The sequence below is a fragment of the Equus caballus genome, chromosome 30 (genome assembly GCF_041296265.1).
Source record: "Equus caballus isolate H_3958 breed thoroughbred chromosome 30, TB-T2T, whole genome shotgun sequence".
Lineage (NCBI taxonomy): Eukaryota > Metazoa > Chordata > Mammalia > Perissodactyla > Equidae > Equus > Equus caballus.
Genome location: NC_091713.1, coordinates 14,952,060 through 14,976,520, shown reverse-complemented (window position 1 = coordinate 14,976,520; position 24,461 = coordinate 14,952,060). Strand labels below are relative to the sequence as shown.

The 24,461-nt window shown below is 35.8% G+C and overlaps 1 protein-coding gene across 21 annotated transcripts in view; it reads right to left on the bottom strand.

Annotated features, from left to right (window-relative positions):
- Positions 1-24,461, bottom strand: part of CDC42BPA (CDC42 binding protein kinase alpha) — a 327,011-nt gene that overhangs the window by 75,261 nt on the left and 227,289 nt on the right. For all 21 annotated transcript variants that reach the window (XR_011434078.1, XM_070255597.1, XM_005607958.4 and 18 more), the window contains 4 exons: positions 20,133-20,380; positions 15,381-15,486; positions 6,747-6,871; positions 264-369 (listed from right to left, as the gene is read on the bottom strand). Coding sequence is in view for 20 of the 21 variants with exons in the window: in XM_070255597.1 (XP_070111698.1) it covers positions 264-369; positions 6,747-6,871; positions 15,381-15,486; positions 20,133-20,380 (585 nt within the window). In the remaining variant the exon portion in view is untranslated. The remainder of the gene's footprint in view (positions 1-263; positions 370-6,746; positions 6,872-15,380; positions 15,487-20,132; positions 20,381-24,461) is intronic.

The following is a 24,461-nucleotide window of genomic DNA, read 5'->3' as shown; positions in this document are numbered from 1 at the left end:
AAATTGTAGACATATATAAATGAGTTTATTTTTTATAGTTATTACCAATAATGGCTAGCCATACAAATTGCAGTTAAGCAGCTATCTGTTATGATTTCCTAACCTGGAAAAGACATGGATTAACTGATTTCTCAGGAAAAACCTTAGAGCAGTCTAAAGCCGAGACGAACTGAAGAAAATACTCAGATTTGTTATAGGGTTTTTTGAGTCTTTTTTTCCCCCTCCTAATATGATAAATCTCTATGCAAAATGGCAGAGCTTACTGTTGCTCGTGTACCCAGGCTGGAATTTCTTAATGCTTCCAGTTCTTCAGTCATTTTAGAAGCTAAGGCCTGAAGATATCCTCGTGCATCCTTTTCATCACTGACCCTAGAATATATACATATAAAGACAGAGATAAAGTACAAAAGTTAATCAAAGAGCAAAACTTCCGTGAGATATGTGTTACTTAAAGTATCATAAAGAAATAAGTGCTAGAAATTTACAGATGTTCTTAAATATCTTCTTTCGAAAGGTCTACCACAGTACCACTATCTGTCAACAGGTGGGAGGCAGTTTACTGAACTGCTCAGTTATGTGCAATCAAAGATGGCCATGTTTAGGAAAGTCCAAATTACTCATATCTGACAGACTAGTAAAACTTTGCCTTGACCACAGAATTAATACTCTTTTAATCGGACATGAAACACACACACCCAGCTACTCACATGATTTCTAAAGAATATTAAGATTTCTCATTAATTGGATTCTGTCATTTTATCTTATGAAAATACAACATCCCCTTCTTAAAACTAAAGTACACTATATTTAGAAAGTTTAAAGTAAAATATTCTGTAAAAGTCAGAAAAAAATTGTAATAAAGCTCTTCTGTTTTCTAAAGTGGTCAATAAAATACCAAAGAGAAAAGATTAAAGTCTACTGAAACTCAGTTTCAGTAAAAAAAAAAAAAAAATGAAGTTGAAATTGGTAATGCTCAGAAGTGTATTCTAATACAATTTGGGGAAGATTAGTTGCCTTTTTACAGGCTGGTTGTTTTCATAGATAAAATTAAGGCCCCTGAATAGCTATAAGGAAAGTATACTTCAGGTAAATCAATATGTATCTGTGATGTGTGCAGCAGATAAGTTTAACTCTTGAGTGTTGCTTTAGCATCTTTTTTCTTTCTTTCTATTTTTTTTTTTTTTTTGAGGAAGATTGGCCCTGAGCTAACACCTGTTGCCAATCTTCCTCCTATTTTTTTTTCCTCCCCAAAGCCCCAGCACACAGTTGTATATCCTAGATGTAAGTCATTCTAGTTCTTCTATGTGGGATGCCACTACAGCATGGCTTGATGAGTGGTGAATAGGTCCATGCACAAGATCCAAAAGGTTGAACCCTGGGCCACCAAAGCAAAGCACACGAACTTAACCACTCGGCTACGGGGCCGGCCCCAGGCTTTAGCATCTTTTAAAATTTAAACTCCCGAGAAGTCAAATTCATATATATACAAATTTATGTATGTTTTATATATGTATAACATATCATACATATATATCTTAAAGAGGCCCTTTAAAAGAGGGTTGGTCCTTTCTTCTTTCAGATGAAGAGGTGTTTTGGAGGACAAGCAAAAGAATCTAAACAGAGAAGCAATAAAATCATTGTAAGAAGTTGCCCACTCTAGTGATAATTACAAGTTTTTAGGCTGTATCCAAATGTATACATTTTTATTGCCTTATAAAGAAAAATGGCTTTAGGAAATATTAAGAAAGTTTGTGCAGTGGGAGGCTGTTTCCTTCTAAAATTCTTTAACTTTGGACACCACAAGTGACCACAATCTTTTCATTTAATCATCAATTCTATAGTATAAAGAATAAATGAGTTATTTCTCTTAGTATAAGTGAAATAAGCCAGACAGAGAAAGAATACTTATGACTTCACTTATATGTGGAATCTAAAAAACACCCCAAACAAATGAACAAACAAAACAAAACAGAAACAGACTCATAGATACAGAGAACACATTGGCGATTCCCAGAGGAGAGGGGCATGGGGGAAAGGCGGAAACAAGTGAAGGAGGTAAGAGGTACGAACTTCCAGTCATAAAATAAGTCATGGGGATGTAACACACAGCACAGGGAATATAGTCAGCAATATTGTAATAACTTTGTATGGTGACAGACGGTTACTAGTCTTAGCAGGGTGATTATTTTGTAATGTAAATAAATGTTGCATCACTATGTTGTATACCTGAAACTAATATTGTATGTCAATCATACTTCAATAAAAATAAAACTATAAATAAATAAATAAATAAACAAACCGAGATGGAGAAAGACTATTGTTTTAAGAATACAATGAAAATCACATAGTAACAATGAAGAAAACTATATCATCATTTAAACAGCCAGGCTAATCGGCCTCAACTAGTGCTGGTTTGGTATCTACCACAGCTCAGAGATCTTGGCTTATGTACATTTCCGGGAAGCTGTGAGGTCCAATGAGTTTTATTAACTTTGGAAAGGAAATAACTTCTTGTAAATCACTTTTATTTTGTCTGAAATTTTATATACAAGCACTCTCTTCTAACTTTCCTTTTACATGCTGAATATTCACATCCCCTACCACTGTGGTCTCCACTAATTCCCAACGTTTGATGAAACCCACGTCTATTTTCTCGGCACAGAAAACCACTGGTGGGAAGCATAGAAAAAGAAAAGACTTGGTCAGCTACAAACTCATGCCATTTGAGTTCCACAATTCTTTCTCATAGTCATTGCTATTTGTCTCTTTCCAACCTTTATCTCTAAAAAAATCTCCCTTTCCCAGCCCCAACACTATGTCCTGTCCTTTCTTCTAGGCCATCTGTTTAAGTTTATGCATATTCATTCTCTTAACCTTTTTTTTTAGTTTCAACAGTTTGAAAGGTAAGTCTCTCATCTTTTCTATGGTTAAGTCATTTAAATGTATCCCTAATCCCATAGTTATTATTACTACATACAGATAATTATCTTCTCTACCACATCTAACATATGCAATTTCATTATTTCCACTGGTTCCTTTAAACATGTATAGATCTTTTCTAATCCAAAAAGTTCCCTATCCTAGCTGCCCCAACCCCTAGGTCCTTTTTCTCTCTCCCTCTCATTCTCATACAACTTATATCTTCTAGTGTTGAACCCTTCACTCGCTCCTACATACTCTCTGCCATCTGATTTCCGCCTCAACTACTTTGTCGAAACTAGTCTATTAAAATAACTACTCAACTACAAAATGTCAATTTAGATCTATTTTGTTCTTTTGGCATATCTAATCCTCTCAAGTTTTTTGAAATAATTAATCAAGAAATATTTATTAAGTACTGACTATTACATTGGGCATATTAGGAAGACAGAAGCAGCTATAGAAGACATGGTGCTTACAAAGTTGGGGAGTTAGGAGACACACAGTGGAGTGCTTAGGAACTTGATTCTTGAGTCAAGCGGGAATGGGTTCAAATCCTAGCTGGTTGCTTGCCAGCTGTGTGACTGGATTAACCATTTACCCCCTCTAACTCTCTGTTATCTCACCCATAAAATGAGAATAATACTACCTACCTCACAGGACTGTGGTGATAGCTGAGAATGCATGTGAATTTTCGGTCCAACGCCTGGAACATACTATGTTTTAATCAATATAAGCTACAAACGAAGACTAACGAATGAGGAGTATTTCAAATAATGTGAGTGAATTTAAATAAAGTGAAATAAATGCTACATTAGTGAAACCCTTCCTTAATCATTAAAACATTTTCCGGGTTGTCTTACACAGCTGTTTCCTCTCTCCTCTACTATGTCGCACTCATCATTATCCTTCTTTTCTCTTTAAAAAGGTCTCAACAACTTCAATGACCTTATTTGCCAGAAATTAAGTCCCCCAATTTATACTTATAGTCCTAACCTTTATGTCATCTTTTCAAAAGCATATTGGAAATCTCCACTCAGATGTCTCAGATGACCTTAGACTCACCAACAGACAAAATAAAAGAACAGCTAAAATTGATTATATCATCTTCCCCAAAGTTGGTTCCTTCTCCTGACTTTCCTACTTCAATGATATCATCATTTTCTTAATCTCTCCAACTCAGAGTTTGAGAAATATTAATTCCTCACCTCTTGCCCTTCATTTATAATTAAAGTCCTATAGTTTCTTCTTCTATAATGTCTTCTCCATTTGCTCAATTTTCCCCCAATTTCCTTCTATTTCATCCTGAACACCACTGTGAAGAGTCATCTTCCTAATGCATCATTTTAATCAATGCCATTATCCTTTGCAAAAAACTTCTCCTTTCTATAAATAAACAAAGTTCAAATTCTTAGTATACATGGTAACTGCAATGCAGTAACTTTATTGGTGTTATTTTCTACTATTCTTTTACAAGAATTCTCCAATTGGGTCAAATTAGGTGTAGGACTCTATTAAATTCCTTATTTTCAGAAAACACATTATGGTTCAACTGATTACACCCCCAACTTTCTTGAGCACCCAGAGGTAATTCTCTCTCCTCTACACTCCTATAGAAAAGTCAGTATTTGTACAATACATAAGGCCATTTTGATTTAAGTTTTGTAACTTATCTCTAGCTCTGGTCACATTAGTTTTTAAACTGTTAAGTTTTACGTTATAAGCTACTTGAAGACAAAGTACTACATTTTATAAACCCTTCTATCTCCTATTGTGCCACAAGAGCACTGTAAATGTGAGGAGGGACATTTGAAAAATGAATCCTGTGGGCCAGCCTATTACACCAGCCTCTCTTTGTAATACCATTTCAAAGAGAAAGAGTGAAGTCTCCTAATGAGCCAGTGGTGAGAAGAAAGGTCCCTGCTCTAACACAGTGATGAGCAATAGGGCCTCCTGGCCCTAAAAGGGTTTCTTTCAAATGAAATGGATATTTCACAGGAGAAGGCAGAGGCAGCAGAGTAAGAGGGCCGCTCAAATGAGGTCTTATATACAATAGTGTTTGTTTTGATTTAAAACTGTTTATTTGTCCAATGGAAACATTTAAAATACTGTACATCACAGGTTTCTAAATCTTGTTTTGGCATTACTTCATTTTTTAATATACCAAACTAAAACTCTGGAAATAGCCTGAGACTCTTGACCTTTCCCCAGAGTTAACTTTCAAGCAGGTGAGAACCCTGAGTACACGGAGTATATCTTGTACTTTCAGCCAATTAGGTATTTAATAATTTGTTCTAATGTATTAGTCCATTTCTAAATAACAGCTTTTATGAAAAGTGACTTCCTTACATTCCTGATTTCTTCTGCATTTCACTTCAACGTGAAAAGTGTAAAATGAGTGTTTTGTAGTATCATAAAAGAACTTTCACCATCATCCTTTCTCCTAACCCTTTCCAGAGAGTCCACATTTAAAGCTTCCTTCCTTTACCCAAACCACTTCTCACTCCATCTAAATCCATCGTGCCAGTCACCAGAAAAGATCAGTGTCTAGGGTCTCAGGCTTTGGCCAGATCAGCTTTGTCTTCTGTAGAGTCATTTTCAGCAACATCTCAAATATAAATTGGATCACATAACAGTGGAGTTACAAATGAAGAGTCATAATTTTTGATATTATAAGTTTGGCTAAAGATTAAAATGATTTTGCTTCAGAAATGCAGATCTGATGACAAGGATGTAAATTAAACATCAATGAACTATTAACTGTACTGTTTGGAACACAGCCAAATTTCCACAAGTTGAGCATCACCCTTTAGATATGCACTGAATTGTCACATTCATAAGCCAAAGATGAGTTAACGTAAGGGCTCTATTGCTAAGCCAATATCAAAATACTTGAGTCATTTGGGTAAGATTACTTAAAAAGACAGTGTTTATTCACTTTTGATTGTATTCAAGAAGGAGGATATTAATCTGGCATAAGTAGAAAATGGAAAAAATGCTTAAAGAACCAAAATAAGAGCACAAGAAACTAAAATTCCCACCAAATGAGTGGTCTATGGATATATGAAGAAACTAGTTGTTTTTATATAAATTACACATCCATGATATGCCAAAAAGAGTCAAAAAGTTAAAAAGTAAATATAAAAAGTTAAGCTACCTATTTTCATTAGAAAATAAAGCCCTTGTTGGATTCTACTTTCTTCATGTATTACAGACAAATTTTTACAAATTACCAGAAAAATCATTTAACGAATAAATTAACATAAAAGTTACTAAGGCAATTATTCTAAATTAAATCCTAGGAGCTTAAAGAACAGTGATAAAACTAAACTTTAACCATTTAAGGTTTTTAGAATGCCACGTGTGAATCAACCTGTTATAACTATGACAGAAGTGATGGCGTGACATCTTCAGCTTCTAAGTTTCTCTCCAGGCTTTCTGTTCCTTAAAATAATCACAAATACAGCAATTTTGATCCTAGAAAGGAACATCTACAGCTAGTGAATGAGTTTCCTCAGCTCTTTAAGGACTAACTGTCTTAGGGGAGAATAACATTTTCTTTTCTTAGAAATATCAGTTTTCAAGGAAGCTATGTAAAAGCTGATACGGGGTATTTGTTGGAGTTAGGGAACAGAGGAACATAGAAAACACAAAACAATACAGATTAGTAATAAATAACAGATCAGAAATAAAATTATGCTTTTCAGAGAAACATTTTTCACAACAAGAAATAAGATAAAGAATATGCTAGTAGCCTCGTGGAATTGATACCAATTAGATGGTATGTCCAAAATCACCCACAAAAACACATTTAAACGAGTACTCACCACTGAATGATTTCTGTGATCTGGGCTTCCCAGTGTGCAACGGATTCTCTCTTGTCTGCTAGATCTTTCACCTCTTCCTCTAACTGCTGGTTGTGTACACTTAAGTTCTCATACAACGTGGTAAGCTGAAAGGCAGTTTTAAGACACTTAACACACGTGGAACTTTTAGGAGCAGGAGTTCCAGGTGCTTAGATGCCTCCTGTCAAATCTGAGAACTCATCACATTCCACTAAAAAATGCTTGTCTTCCTGATTTCTTATTATTACGCACCCTTCTGGTCACTGAATTTGGAAACGTTGAGTACTCTGAATTCTCCTTCTGTCTTCGCTTTTCCCTTACGCCCTACACTAAATCAGTACCATTGTGAATGTTCTCCATTTGCCTGAAGAACTCCCCAGTTCAACTGGTAACATCTGTTTTTTGTCTGAAATGTCTCTTCGTCATCCTTCTTTTTAAACTTAAAAAGAATTTCAAGCATATACAAAAGTGGATGAGTACAAGTGAACTCCCATCAGCCCATCACCCAATGTCAACAATTATCACCTCCCTGTCAATCTTATTTCATTTGTATTGCTGTCTTTCCCCTTCTGCCTATATTATTCTGAACCAAATACCAGATATCATAGAATTTTACCCATTTATACTTCTGCGTATATCTCTAGAAAAAAAGGCTCTCTCTTTTTACATATAATAAAAAATCATTATCCTACTTAAACAAATTTAACAGGTTTCCTTATATCTTCACATCAGTATTAATTGTTCAAATTTAGTTACCTCAAAATATCAAAAACTTAAGTCTGTTAAATTGAATCATGATACCAATAAGTAAACATAGCTTGATGGTTGCGATATCTTTTAAGTCTCTCATTTACAGGCTCCTGTCTTAGTCCTTTAGGGCTGCTTTAATAGAATATTACAGATTGGGTGGTTTAAACAAGAAGCATTTATTTCTCCCAGTTCTGGAGTCTGGGCAGTCCAAAACAAGGCGCCAGCAGATTCGGTGTCTGGTGAGGGCCTGCTTCCTGGTTCACAACTGGCCATCTTCGGCTGTGTCCTCACGTGGTGCAAGGGGTGCTATAAGAACACTAATCCCACTCCTGAGGGCTCTAGCTTCGTGACTTAATCACCTCTCAAAGGCTGCACCCCCAATACCATCACGTTGGGGGTTGGATTTCAAGCTGGGAATCTCGGAGGGTCACAAACATTCAGTATACAGTGGCTCCCCTCCAACACTTTTATTTCTCTTGCAATTTATTTGTTGAAAAAAGTAGGTTCTTTGTCCTGTAGAGTTTTCTATAGTGTGAATTTCTGTCTTGATTTTTGAAAGTTTTTTTTGCTGTTTATAACATTCTGGCAGTCATTTTCCTTTAGCACTCTGAAGATGTCATTCCTTTTTATTCTGGATTCCAGTTTTTCTGTTGGGAAGTCTGCTTTCAGTTGAACTTTTGCTCTTTTGAATATAATGTGTCTTTCTTCTCTGGCTGCTTCTGGGATTTTCTTTGGTTGTTGGTTCAGCAGTTTTTCTATGATGTGCCTAATGGGGTTTAATTTCTATTTATCACCTTTAGGGTTTGTGGCATTTCTTGAATTTGTGGCTAAATGTTTTTCATATTTTTTGGAAAATTACAGGCCATTAACTCTTCAAATATTGCTTCTGTCACACACTCTCTCTCTTCTCCTTCTTGGAAAGCAACATTTGTATGTCAGATCTTTTCCTCGTGTCCCCTATGTCTCATATACTCTTTTATGTATTTCCATCCTTTGAAATCTCCATCCATACTTTGGTCTGGAAATATTACATGCCTAATCCTTTCTTTGGCTCTTTCCAATTTGCTGTTAAAATTTTCTATTGGGTATTTCAGTTATTTTATTTTTCACTTCTAGAAATTCCATTTTACCCTTTTGTATAGATTCTAAGTTGTCTGCTGAAATTCTTCATCACGTCTTCCATTAAACATATCATACAGTTAAAGTTCACTTATGAAAATTCCAATACTGGGAACTCCTATGGGTCTGTTTATCCTGAGTGCCTGATTTTCTTTTCATTTTTTCTTATTTTGTTTTTGCCATTATATTTTTTCTCTTGATTTTCAGTGACTTGGTTGTATCCCCTGGAAGGCATGGTAATTTTTTGCTGCATGCCACACAATGTATATGAAAATTTTAGAGATAATTTGAGGCTCTGTATAGTATCTGCCTCCAGAGAGTATTTACTTTTACTTCTGGCAGGCAAGACTATAGATAGATTATGAATTTAATTACTTAGAGGCCGGGTTTCAGTCATCGAGAGGTCCCATCTCTTTCTGGTTCACCCTTATTCCTAAAATGTAGCCTTTTGATGAGTCCAGTTGAAAGGCTGAATTGATTACTAAGGATCCTGCACCTGGGTGGACACTTATATTCAGTTTTTCTCTCTCCAAACTGGTGAGACTGCGGAATATTGTGCTCAGCTTCCTGGATTCATAGCTTTTCCTATCGGCAAATGCCTCAAGAAGAAAAGTGGCCCTGACTATTGGGCTTGTCTCTTTGCACTACTCCTCTCCATAGGATCTTGGTCAGTAAAGTCTTGCCCGCTCTCTTATTTCTCCAATGCCTTCCTGCAGATGAATACTGTAGAAAGGATTCCTATACTATTAAAAAAAATTTTTTTTTAATCCAGCTTTATAGCTCTTCTTGATGAGGTGGTGGGTACAGTATAAGCTAATCTGTCATAGTCATAAGCAAAAGTTCTTGCTTTACTAAGTTTTTTTTGATAAAGTCTTTATTTATTTATTTACTAATTTATTTGGTGAGGAAGATTGTCACTCAGCTAACATCTGTGTCAATCTTTTTCTATTTTTTGTATGTGGGATGCCACCACAGCATGCCTTGATGAGTGGTGCGTAGGTCTGCGCCTGGGATCCAAACCTGTGAACCCCAGGCCAGTGAAGTGGAGCACATGAACTTAACCACTATACCACTGGGCCAGCCCTTTATTAAGTTTTTTAAAATTCATGATAAAATATTTGCATACAATTTTTATTTCATGGCTACATTTTTCTGATAAATGGTCTCAATCTGCCATTAGAAATTACTGTTCCCTTCAACCTCACTTCTCAGAAGGAAATGGGGCCCAGAGAAATCATGGCCAACACACACCCTTATCCACCTATTAAGAACACAGGATTTAAGGTTTCTATCTCAGGGTGTGCCGTTTATCTCTGAAAGTGTATTTTACCAGCTATTTTCTTTTTACAGCTTTATTGAGGTATAACTTACATACTATTAAGTTAACCCATTATAAGTGTATGGTTTGATGCTTTTTGGAAAATTTAAACAGTTTTGCAACAATCACCACAATCCACTTTGGGAACACTTCCAATATCTGAGAAATTCCCCCCTGCTGGTTTGCAGTCCAGCCTGGCTCCCATCCAGTGTTCCAGGCATCACTGACTTGTTTTCTCTCTATAGTTTCGCTTTTTTCTAGAAATTTAATATCAATGAAATCATACAATATGTACTTTTTCGTATCAAGCTTCTTTCACTTATATTAGTGAGGTTCAGTCATGATTTTCCATGTTTCAGAAATTCATTCCTTTTTACAATTAGTAGTAATTCTATTATATGGATATTAGTATCTTTATTTATCCATTCACTAGTTGATGGACATTTGTATCATTTCCAGTTGTTTGCTATTATGAAAATGATGCTATGAACATTCATATACAAGTCCTCAAGGGGATAGGTTTTCAATTCTTTTGGATAAATATCTAGGAGAATTTCTGAGTTATATGATTAAGTGTATGCTTAACTTTTTGAGAAATTTTGAAACTATTTTCCAAAGAGGCTATAGCATCTTATACTCCTACAAGCAGTATATGAGTTTTACTTCCTCCACATTCTTGGAACAGTTGGTATGGCCACTCTTACTGATTATATTCATCCTTGAGAGCACATAGCTGTATCTTACCATTGTTTTAACTTGCATTTTCCTAATGACTAATGATACTGAACATCTTTTCATGTGCTTGTTATTCATATATCTTCTTTCATAAAGTGTCTATTCAATTTTTTTTCCCATTTTTTCATTGGGTTGTTTGCATTACTTCTTATTATTGAGTTTAAGAGTTCTTTCTATATTTAGAACATGTCTGTTATCGGATAAATGATTTGAAAGTGTTTCCTCCTCATCTCTGTATGTCTCTTCATTTTCTTAATGTTGTCTTTAAATTTTGATGAAGTCCAAATTATCATTATTTTTCTCTCATGGGTTGTGCTTTTTTTTTCCCCCCATCATATTAAGGTTTTATTGCAGTAATGACGTATTATCTCCATTTGACAAATATGGAAATTGCAATTTAGAAAAAGGTTATTGTTAGTAAGTGATAGAGCTGGGATTCTAGCCCAGATCTATATTTAATTCTAAATCCTGATACTTTCCTACTATATTGTCTGCCTCTAATCCCTATTCTTTAAAATTCTGTAGTATCTTTCTCTTCCTTTGTTTATTAACAGTACCGACATAGTTATAGTTTATACCATAAGTGTATCTTCTGAATAGTTTTTGTCAAATCCCTTCAGGATCTGTTCTCCCTCTCTATGGCCCTCTCTCTAACCATCCACGCATACTAAATTCTGATCATACGCAATCTTTCATACCTCATATAATGTGAAATACATTGTCAATTCTCTGTACCTCTGTGTCTCTGTACCATTGTTAGCTGAGCCTGAAAAATATCTTTCCTCCTGTTTCCTTCAAGAGTTAGCTCAAATGCTGCCTTCTCTGTGAATACTTGGTCAAATACGTCAAAGAAAATTTTTTTTTAACCATTTCCACAATATTTGGTGTTGTTTAACATTTCATTCTCTTTTATATTGTTTATCTATTTGTCTTTTCCCACTGGATTGTAAATATTTGAGACTAAGCATGTGTTTATTATTTTTGTACCCTTAAGGTATTTTTTTTTTTGTGATCAAAGATCATTCTATTCCATGGGTTGTGCTTTTAACATCATATCTACGAAATCTTTGACTAACCCCAAGTTACAAAGATTTTTCTCTTATACTTCTCTCTTATATTTCAGTTTATAATCCACTTTGAGTTAATTTTTGTATATGGTATGAGGTAAGGATCCAAGTTAGCGTTTGTGCACGTGGAAAGCCAATTGTTCCAGTACCATTTGTTGAAAAGATTATCCTTCTCTCATTGAATTGCCTTGGCACTTTTGCTGAAAATCAACTGACCAAAATATGACGGCTTATTTTTGGACTCTTTATTCCATTATGCTAATACCAGTCTTTTGACTACTGTTGATTTATAGTAAGTTTCAAAATTCCATAGGATAGATTCTCCAACTTTTGTTTCCATCCCCCCAAATATTTTGGCTATTATAGGCCTTTTGTATTCCCCTATAAATTTAAGGATAAGCTTGTCAATTCCAAAAAAAAGGCCTACTAGAATATTGATAAGGATTTCCCTGAATCTATAGATCAATTAGGGGAGAACTGCCATCCTAACAATATTGAATCTTCCTAATCAATATTGAACTCAGTAATGTAGTATATCTCTCGCTTTGTTTACATAGTCTTAATTTATCTCAGCCATGTTCTGCAGTTGTCGTCCTTTAGTTAATTCTGAGAGCTCTGAAATTATTGTTTTTGACACTGTGTCCACATTGAAACTTTTTTTTTTTGAGAGGATTCATCAATCTCTTCATGTTAGCACAGCCAGAAGTCAACCAGCTGCTTCTGAGAATTCTGCAGATGCAGTGTCTTCCCCAATGCCTAAAAACACATCCTTTATTGATTACCATTACTTTTGACAGCCCTTCCAACTGACTTGTGGTTGGGGTTTCAACTGGAGATTTGCAAGAAGAGGAGGAAATGCAGATTTTCCACTGCCATGTTGCAAGCATTATAAGTAGTTTTAAACAGATTTGTTTAGTACTAGTCAGAAAAAAGTTAATCTTTTCATTATTACTGAACAAAAGCATAGATTTTGGAACAAGACTACCTGTGTTCCAATCCCATTCTGCCACTTCCTAGTTCTGTGATTAGGAAAGTAGCTTAATCTCCCTTTGCCTCAGTTTCCTCATCTACAAAATGGTGAGAATAGCGTACACCTCAGAGAGTTATTGCGAGAATTAAATGATTTCTATAAAGTAACTCAGCAGAGGATCGGCACATAGTTAATTCTGCCTAAGTAACAGTTCATTTTGCGTGTCGGGAATGAGAACGCTTTACCATTTGTACATCGAGGCATCTGGCTTATAATAATTATAAGACTACAGGGGAATATGGGAAAATGCTCATAACATTTTAGATGAAAAGGCAGATTAGAAAAGGGAATGTAGATATGACTGCAATTATGCAATAACATGTATACAAACAAAACCTGGAAAAGAACATATCAAAATAGTTGTTTTGTGGTGATGAGATCATGGGTAACTTTCATGTTGAATATTTTCCACATTTTTCGTAATTTCCCGTTTTCGGAAAACAGTAATTTTAAAACAAGATACAAATGATATGTTTTCTTACTAGAAACCATTTACTTTTACTCCCTGGAAAATATGGCTAGTTTCATTTGCAATAAATTATCTTTTAATAAAAGTGGAACTTACAAACTTCTGAAAATATCAATATCTTTTTCTATTTCATTTCTAATTTTTATTTTTGGAGTTTAAAAATGAGAATGTGAGAATCTCTGAGTTATATGTTTCAAAATTAACACAATAATTGCTTTTTGGCTTCCATCTTTGAAGCTCTGTTGAGAAGGAATTCAGTTCTCTCCAAGCTGGTTCCCAGTGTAACAGCTGGGGTACCAGTGGCAATGCTACTCTTGGGTTATCCCTCTTGGGGAAAATACTCAATTCACACCAAACCAGAAGATGGTTAAATGGAGAAACAGTGAAGATGTGCAGTTAGGTGGACTGAGAGTTAAGCTGTGAGAGAAGCAAAAGCTGAATAAAAGGAGAAAAATAGAGAAGAGGTTCAAATGGAAGTAGAAACCCCAGATTCTTCCCTGTTTCTCTGGGAATAAATAGTTCTCTGTCATCTTCACAAAACACTTGCTAACCATACAAATTTGCTCTCAAAGTTCCACCCATATCCTTCACCATATCTTTCAATTTAGCAAGAAAAGGTAATGGTCCATTTTTATAAACTTAGGAGATAGGCTTTTATTTTTATCCTTCAGGTCTCATCAGAATCAAAAGAGTATTGTTTAAAAATTATCTCTAAATATGTATTTTTGGTAAACTCAGCAGAACTTTATGGTTAATAATGAAATAAAACCAAGGAGTAAATATAAGATTTAATCTACATTCAATTTGATTATTTTCCAATACAATTTTTCTTCAACTATAGTACCATCTTTTACTAGGTAATTTGCTTAGAAACTCTACATGAAATGGGCTTCTAGAGTTTAAAAATATTGCCTACCTCAAGGTAACTCTTAACAGACTCTTAAAATTCTGTCTTATAGACAGAAATGATGTTTAATTTTGTAGTGATGTTAGTCAAATGCATGAAATAACAATTATGTGACCCATTTGGATAAAGTTCAAATATTGTTAGTTTTATTTTAGTGGAAATAACCTAAGAGTTATATGATAACGTTTACACTCTATTCATAGTTTAAAAAATCCATTTGTACTACTTACTATTGGCCACTTTCCAGGGTTTGTGTAGGTCAGCTTTCCAAGACTTTACAAAATGAACTAACAGAGTTCTTTCTCAAGTAGTTTTCAACCAAACAAGCAAAGTCATTTTTAAATGCTCAGAAAACTAAATAATCATGGGGAAAGTAGTGAGAGAAAGATATACAGAAAACGGAAATAGAATGAAGTCTCTCTTTTATGACTTAGTCATGGTCTTTCAATCTGTTATTGGAATAACTAATTGACATAATACTTTTATTGGAGGAAAATCCTAGAAATTATTATAAAACACCATCATCCAAACCTTCTTATTTAAATGTAAATAAAATTATTAAATCTTCTGGTTAATATTAGGATTTTTTACAACTGTTTCAAGAGCTGACACAAGAAATGTAAAATGACAGCAGTTCAAGAAGTTTGAGATACGAAATGGAAAAACATTCCTTTAAGTGTTTGAAATTGTTCATAAATCTGGCTACTTTTAAGTTTAATCTAAGGTTCTGCTCTTTCTTCAAGCTACAGAGTTTAGGCAGTTGGTTTCTTTGGGTTCTTACCCGCCAACGGTACTATTTCTAGCTATTACCAGTTCTCCAGCATGAATATGACATCATAGTTGTCAGAATTTCTCCAGTGTGGCTAACGGATCCCGCTCTTGCTAAGGGCCAGCCTGAACTTAGCCAGCCATGACAGATTAAGTGCCAACACGAGAGAAAAGAGTAAAAAAGAGAATAGGTGGAAAGGGAAATACAGAATAGAGGCTCAGAAAATAAGCAGGACAAAGAATAAGATGAGATCAACAAAATCCTCTCTCAGAAGACTCCTGTACAGATCGGTTGAATAAAAAATTGCCTGTACCACACAAACAATCCTTGCCTATAAGGAGGAATGTTAAACAAAAAATGCACACGAATATAAAATTATATCCACAATTTCTATCACGGTGCTGAGTGTTTAGCATGTATTCAATAAAGAGAAATGAGATTGAATCACTCACCTTATCAAGTTCACTTGTCAGTTTTTTATTTTCTTCAGTTAATAACACTTTTTCTCGTTCATACTGTTGTTTGAACTCATTTTCAAATTCTTCCCTTTCACTTTGACTAACACAATTCAAAACACAAAAGGAAAAAAAGGAATTGAACCAAAGGTAAAATAATGGTATCCCAGATTGGCTATTGGACCATACACAGAATTCTGAATTTGAATTTATTTTGAAAAGTCACTTATATCTGACGGTTTCAAATCATAATCTTTTCCCTTAAAATTAAGTCACCATCATTTCCTTTTAATTAATAGATTTGTCTGCCTAATAACATCTACTTTGTTTCCAGTTGAAAATCTGAGGAAGACCGCTGTGATTTGTAGACTTCCTCATCGTGATTATTTGCTTATGTACATACTAGAAAGTATGGGGAAATGAGGAGGTTAGGGAAAGAGGAAGAGATGGACCACAATATGATTCCTTATACTCAGCTCTGGATTGCACAAAATTCACAATCTAATTTACACCAGTTCTCTCAATATATGCAGCCCTTTCTTCCTTCTCTCCTTCATTCTTACCTAAGTATTTATCCACCTACACACATGCACAAATTTAATATTAGAAAACCTATTTAAAATGACAGTCCTGGGAGGCAGAACTGATTCACCCTTAGAGGTAAACACAGTTCTGAGAGACTTTTTAAAAACTTCCTATGGGAGAAAGGGAATCAGTTTTGAACACGGGGTTGGAATGTGGATGAAGAGGCTTACATCTATAGCAGTCTGATGGAGAATGTTAGCAGCAAGTGAAACTCAACGTGGATCAGTTCTAGGTAATTTTATGATTGCTTCCAAGTCAACAAAGAACATAAGTAATGGTTGATTTTTAAAAATTCAATCTTAAAACTCCCTTAGACTACTAAATTGTTGAATATTAAACTATAATTTAAATTATAAATTCCAGGAAAATAAACCATCCTGTGTCCAAGCAAATGTGCCACTTTCCCTATCATCTATAGTCAAAATGTGAAATTTGGCTATGTTTAAGAATCTTTCTTGATTCAGAAGCAACCCCAAAAAATAAACAATGACAAAAATATGAAAAATTACAAACGAGTCTCCTTCCAGAAAAATATGTACATGAATAAATTGAGTAAACTTTCTGCGGAAAACCATTGCTATTTTTTCCTATTAGCTAACATTAAACAAACCTTAAGTCTCTCTCATATTAAAACAAAACAAACAAAGTCTCCCCTAAATCCCACGTCACACTTCATTTTCCACTTTCCTTGTCTTCCCCTTCACTGATAATCATCTTGAAATCTCGAGAGTTTGCTGTATCCACTTTATCATCATCTAACTGTCAACACCCAAATCTGGCTTCTGCTACAACCTCAAAAAAAACCGTTCTCTCAAAACTCACCATTGTCCTAATGGTTATTACATCCAATCCACTGGCTCCCTTCAACAGCTTTGTCCGTTCCCTCCCTCTTGAAACACTATCTTCTCCTGGCTTCAGTGATGCCCGCTCTCCTGAGTGTCAGCCTACACCTCTGACTTCTTTTCAGCAGCCTTTGTGAACTTCCTTTCCTTCATCCTTCCCGCAAATCCAGTGCTCCCAGGTAGTCTGTCTCAGGTGCTTGACTCTGCTCTATACACATTTTCCCTGAGCTATCGCATCTACTACACTACCTGATTTCAATTATTATCTGTTATGCTGAAGAACTCTGAATCTACATCTGAAGCCTTTCTGGGCTTCAAAGTGTTGACTTGGCATCTCCACAAAGATGTCTCCCAAGGAGCTCAAATTCAACATGCCCAACTCAAGAGAGCTGAAGACATAAACAAGTTTCCAGCCCCCTTTCCATCTTCCTCTCTGCCCATATACTCTACTTCTCTTCTCTTACTGCAGGTAAAAAACAGTGAAGGCCAATCCATTCACTCATGGATCTGCTCGAGTACACTGCCCCAGCACTTTTCTCCTCTCTCTCCTGACTCATCTACTGGATAATTTCTATCAGATTACAAGGATGGTGTTATTTCTCCAATCTAAAAACAGAAACAAAAAGCAAAATAACTTCTTTCAAGATAAATTTCTCCTCCAGCTACTACCTCCTTGCACTGCTTGCTTTTACAATAAAAGACTCCAAATAATAGCAGTGCTATCTATACTCTCTGTCTCCAATTGCTCTCCTCCAAATTGTTCTTATCAAAGTCACCAATGACCTTCATATTGTTAATGTCAACTGCCATTATTTGGTCCTTATCTTATCTGATTCAGATCTCATCTCATTTCACATGTAGACAGAGCTGATATGCTTTCATCACATGGCTTCCAGGCACCAAACTTGCCTGGTCTTCTTCCTATCATTCTTGTGGCTCTTTCTCTTTCCACTTTGCTGTTTCTTCCTTATTTCCCAACTTGTAAAGATTGGCGTGCCCCAGGACTCAGTCCTAGGACCTCTCTTCTATCCACACTCATTGGCTAAGTGATCTCAGTCTTACCACTTTAATATCATGTGAGTGATAAACACTCCCAGGATTTTATCTCTAGCCCTGAAATCCAGCTGTTCTATACCATGGCCTACTTGACATCTCCACTTGGATGTCCAATAAGCATCTCATACATAACTTGTTTAAAATGAGCTCCTGATAATACTCTCATCCCAAACTTGCTTCTCCTGTAGTCTTCCTCTCTAAATGGTAACTCTATTCTTCTAACTGCTAAGGCCAAAAACCTTAGTATCACCCTTGATTCTTCCTCTTTCTCACCCCATATCCAGTCCACCAGCAAAAACCATTATCTTTACCTTTAAAGAACATTAGAATTTGAACATTTCTTACCACCGATTCTGCCACCACCCTAGGCCCAAACCATCACCATCGTTTGCGTGGATTATTGCAATAGCCTTCTAAATGTTTTCACTGCTGTTTCTCTTATCTAATTCAGAATACTCTTATCCCAGTAGGCAGAGTAATCCTGTTAAAACATAACTCAGCATTTGTCGATTTGCTCAAAATCTTGCAATACTTTCCTGCAATGGTTTTACTCAGAGTAAAGACTGTAAGTCAACCGAACATGATTTACAAAGTTCTACATGACCCTTCATTAACTCTCAGACTCCTCTTTTACTATTCTTTCCCCTTAACTCTACTTCAGCCACACTGGCCTCCTTATTATTTTTAATAGACTTTATTTTTAAGAAAAGTTTTAGGTTCACAGCAATATTGAGAGGAAAGTACAGAGATTTCCCATACACCCTTTGCCCCGAGGCGCAGCCTCCCCATATCAACATCCCCCACAAGGGTGGTAAGCTTGCTACAGTCAATGAACCTGCACTGACACATGGTCATCACTCAAACTCCAGAGTTTACATCCGGGGTCACTCTTGGTGTTGTACACTTCAGAGTTCGGACAAAGGTATAATGACATGTGTCCTATATGTCCTACAATGTCATGTGTACTATACCATTATCGTATCATACAGAGCAGTCTCACTGCCCTAAAAATCCTCTGTGCTCTGCGTATTTGTGCCACCCTACCCCCAACCCCTGGAAACCGCTGATCTTTTTACTATCTCTACAGTTTCACCTTCTCGTTATTTTTTTAACAGACTGGTTCTTCTCCGTAGAATGTTCTTCTCATACATTTGTATACATACATTTTATCCAGTTCTTACTTAGAAGTCACCTTCTCAGTATAATTTTCTCTGGCCAGCCTATATATATAATTTAGCCCTCCCCCTTAATGCTTCATAGCCCCCATCCTCTGACTTATTTTTTGTTCCTGACATTTACATTATCTACTATATTCTATATTTTGCTTATTTTGTTCACAGTCTTTCACCACAACTAAAGGAAAGCTCCATAAGGACAAACTTTCTGTCTGTTCACTGCTGTGTTCCCAGTGCCTACAATAATGCCTTACACATAGTAGGTTCTAAACATTTGTTGAATGAATATACCAAACTGAATAAACTTAGTCTTCCAATGTAAGTTGGGAATGACAGTAACATACATTCAGTTGCCTAAAATCTAGAAACCTGAGTATCACTGATAATTTCTCCTGCTCCTCATTTCTCACATCTGGTCACGATGTCATCCAGGTTCTGTCTTCTCAGTAGACCTTCTGAATCCACACGCTTCTCTCCATCTTCCCTCTCACTACCTAAGGTCCAGCTACCTCATCTCTCACAGTCAGATTCCTATCTATATTCAGCTCCTTCCAATCCATTCTCCACACGGTAGCAAGAGCAATCTTTCAAAAATATAAACGTAATCATGTCATTTTCCTTCCACGGCCTTAGAATAAAGTTTAAATTCTTTATACTCATTTATGATGTTGCCTCTGTTTTCCTTGCCAGTCTCATTTTTCACCACGCTAATCTTTCTTCTTATGCTTCCACATAATTTACAGATTTCATTTTCTGAATGGGCCATGCTCCTCTTTTCCTCTAGATCTCAGCACATCCTGCTACCTCTGCCTGGACACTCTTACGTATTTATTTATTTGATCTTAACTTAGAAATAATTTTGTCCAAAAAACCTAGACATAGCAAAGTTCTCTCTCATGCCTCTGCTATGGGTGTTCCTATACTTACCCACTGGCTTTCCCATCATACTGTATTGCAATTTTCTATTTAGCAACCTTGACTTTGGTCTCCTTGAGGACTGGGATACGCTGACTGCCTACGCATGTCTAGTCCCTGACACTAACAGGCAATTAATAAATATTTATTAGAGGAGTAAATAACTTGATTCTTACCTCTCTCTCCTGTTTTTTTCCAACTTGTCTTTCAAAATCATAATTTCTTTGTTGAGAGCAAGTTGCTGGCCTTCTGAATCGTGCAGTTCTTTCTTCAGATTTTTGATTTCATTTGCATGTATTCCTTCTCTTTTAGACAATTCTTCTTCATAAAAGATACTTTTCTTTTCCAAATCAGTCTTTAGTTTGGTTATCTCTTGCTGATGCTCTATGCTGCATACTCCTGGTGAGTAACTAATCTGTTTTTGCTATAGAAGTATTAACAAAAGATTAGTTTCTCTATAAGAATAACAACAGAGCAAATAATACCTTCTTCCTATAATATAAAGTACTGTCATATAACTGAATATTATTTTTTATATTATCACATAAAAATAACCTTTTCTTTACTAAGGCTATTACCCTTTCGCCTGTCCTGTGTTGCCAATATTCTTCTCAGTGTATTTCCCTTCATGGCTGTCGTATTTTACAGTCTTCTTCACGCCAAGATTACGTATTCATCTGTACTTCCTGCCGGTACTTATATAACTATTTGTTTTTACATTTAATTTCTAATTTATATACAATTATTGTTGGTGTATGGAGTGAGGGAAACATCTACCTGCATCCTGTTTCTGACATGGGACCAATAAGAGATCATAAATACACGTGCAGGGGAGAGGATGGTAGAGCTAGAATGCACACAGAGAGAAGAGCAGGGGCTTCTTCAATGGTCCAGGGAGAAACGACACAGGTCTATCTGACACCTTCAGACCCACTCTAAAGAACAGGATAGGTCTCTTCCCATTTAGGGACGGCATTAAGGAGAAATTTGGTCAAAAGTCATCTTTTCAGAAATTAGGTTGAAATATACTCTCAGTAATAAGGAAGAAAGGATAATGTAAAGTCTGAAGGTTCTTCCAGGTAACAGCTAAAGGGTAAACAGAAACTTACAGACAGAGATTAGGACTGTAAGAATTGCAGAGCTTTGTAACTTTTCTATTACTTTGTCACATGTTACTTATTTTCCCACATGATCGACAATAAAACTTTCAAAACCCAAAGAAGCTACAGGCTTATGTTTAATGACAACAAGAAATCCTCTGGAGGATGCTGTGTCCTTTTCTGAAGCCAGTATTAAAGCCAAAAAAACTGGTAACAGTGGTCGATTTAAAGTCAAAAGGAAACTACGCTGGCTTCTTCACATTTGGGTATACAATTTTTAAAAAACCAAAGGCATCAATGCGGGCTTGAGAAATGTCTCTGGGATATCCACTGTAATAGTCACCCGTTTATCCGAAGACTACTTATGAAGTGCCCACCACATGCAAGACCCAGACCGCCCAGTAGTTTCTGAGGCAGCCTGGCACACAAGCTCTGCTGAAACTAGGAAGAGCCACACCAAGTCAGATTCTTAATCTCACGCATCTCCATGAAAATGAGCCTCAATGGACATCTGCAGCACTGACCACTGACCTACACTACTCTTTCATTTCTCTAATCACCTAAAGAACACTTTAGTTTCCTGTTCTGTTTACTATAGCTTGGCTGTTGGGATAGCAACATCATGCACTACAAGTTTCAAGTAAAAATTACCCTGAAATCAAACCCTAACAAAGATACCACCAAAAGAAGTTATAGACTTATGTCACTTATTGACAAGGACGTAAAAAAGCCAAACAAAATGCTGACAAAATTCAATCATTTGTAAAAAGAACAATCTACCACAAAAGAATATGTTTTATTGCAGGTATTGAAGGTGATTTATTATTAGCAAACATTAATAAATGTGCAAAAATTACATTATTTTAACAGGTTAAAATAAACCCACATGATAATCTCAGTAGGTACCCCTGCCTAAAAGTATTTGATAAAATCCAATACCAATTCCAAATACTACCCAAAGTCCCACAATAACACGAACAAAAAGACAGCACAGTAATTCTCCCAACTTAAAAAGTAGCCATTTCACGTTATTAAAAACAGATAATACTTACTGCTGAAAAACCAGAAGTGCATACAATACATTCAGGAATAGTAACAACAAAAAGGATGTTTTCCATTATCTCTCTTACTTTGTATTAGTTTTCAGATATTTAGTCTGACCAAGTAATATGTGAAATAGTCACAAGAAAAGAATATTAGAAGAAAAGTGATAATTATCATTTCCATTTAACATAACTGTTCATCCAGAAAATGCAAATGAATCCACTGAAAAGTGTTAGAACCAATAAAGTTGAGTAAAACAACAGCATGTAAAACACAGACAACAGTACTTCTAGACAGCAGAATATGCAACGAGAAAACACAGGAAAAAGTTCATTGTTAGCAGCAGAAATGATCAAACAAAAATCACCAGAAACTAACACACACACATATGAGAACCAATAATAGTGAATAATAGGGCCAGCCCAGTGGTGCAGTAGTTAAGTCTGCGCCCTCCACTTAGGTGGCCCAGGGTTTGCAGGTTCGGATCCCAGTCATGGACCTAGCACTGCTCATCAAGCCACGCGGTTGCGGCATTCCACATAAAATAGAGGAAGACTGGCACAGGTGTTAGCTCAGCAACAATCTTCCTCAAGCAAAAAGGGGAAGATTGGCCACAGATGTCAGCTCAGGGCCAATCTTCCTCACACACACACACAAATAGTGAATAATTTGTCTGAATTATATGAAAAAACTACAAGTCTTTAGAAAAGATACAAAAGAAGACTTGAAACAATATAGAGAAATACCAAGTACTTGGAAGAGAAGATTAAAAGTACATGTATTCAATATTTCTCAAAGTATCTTCCTTGTAAATCTAATAAAAAAATTTTTAAGTGTGGGAGGTAGTGCAGGGGTGTGGGATGGAGGCAAATGTTCCTAGTACATAGGCAAAAATAAACTGGCAAAAATACCAGAGAAAATCCTGAAAAAGGAAGAAGAGTACAGAAGGGGAGAGAATATTCTTTTCAGATATTAAAATACACTATAAATCTTTAATAAGCATGAGTATAACATATTTCCACCCAAAAATAATTTAATTCAATATACAAGACATCTTCAATCACTGAGGAAGGCAGTGGTTAATTAATGGAATTGGAACCCCCAGCTAGCAATAAAAGAACAAAATGATTCTCACATCATACCATTTGGCAAAACAAATTCCAAATGGATTAGTTAAATATTTTTGGACCAAATAGAAACAACCAGGAAAAAGCAGAATTACATACTTAGCAAATTCAGAAAAAAGGACAAGCCAAGCTTTGAAGCAATAGAAGAAACAGCAAGGAAAGTTAAAACAAATCTTCTCCAAAATTAAAGTGCAAATGATAAATTGGTAAAATAGTTGAAGAAAATATAAGAAAAAGTACAATTTTCACTATGCAAAGAGTTTATATGAATTGCTAAGAAAAACATTAAGATTACAAAATTAAATGGGCAAATGACAAAGAGATAATCCACAAGGAGAAAATATGACTAACAATCTACTAATGAGGCAAGAAATGACTTTCATACTGCAAAGATTTGTGGCATGTAACAAGTGTCTTAAAATGATCTGAGAATTCCATTTCTAGGTATGTGTTCTAAGAAAACGATACTGAGAAAGTAGTGCATAAAGGTGTTCATGGTAATTACAATATTGCAAAAGCGAAAAGCATATATTTAATAGTAGGGAATTGGATAAGTGGATATTCTTCTATAATCATTAAAATTACACGTGACAATAATATAAGAAGGAGTAAAAACGAATATAACACACTCTCAAGTCAAAAATACACGTGTTAAAGTTTGAATTGTGTCCCCCCAAAATTCACAGGTTGGGGGCTGGCCTGATGGTGTAGTGGCTGGGTTTGGTACATCCCATTTCAGTGCCCTGGGTTTGCAGGTTCAGACTGTGGGTGCAGACCTACGCCACTCATCAAGCCATGCTGTGGGGCTGCCCATATACAAAATAGAGAAGGATTGGCACAGATGTTGGCTCAGGGCAAATCTTCCTCACCAAAAAAAAAATAAATAATAATTTAAAAAATTCATATGTTGAAGCAGTAACCACCAATACCTCAGAACGTGACCATTTTTAAAAACAGAGTATTAGGGGCCGACCCTGTGGTCGAGTGATTAAGATCACATGCTCCGCTTTGGCAGCCTGGGGTTTTCCAGTTCAGATCCTGGGCATGGACCTACACACCACTCATCAAGCCATGCTGTGGCGGTGTCCCACACAGAAGAACTAGAATGACTTACATCTAGGATATACAACTATGTACTGGGGCTTTGGGGAGGAAACAACAAAAAAAGAGGAAGATTAGCAACAGATGTCAGCTTAGGACCAATCTTCCTCACTAAAAAGAAAAGGATAGGGTC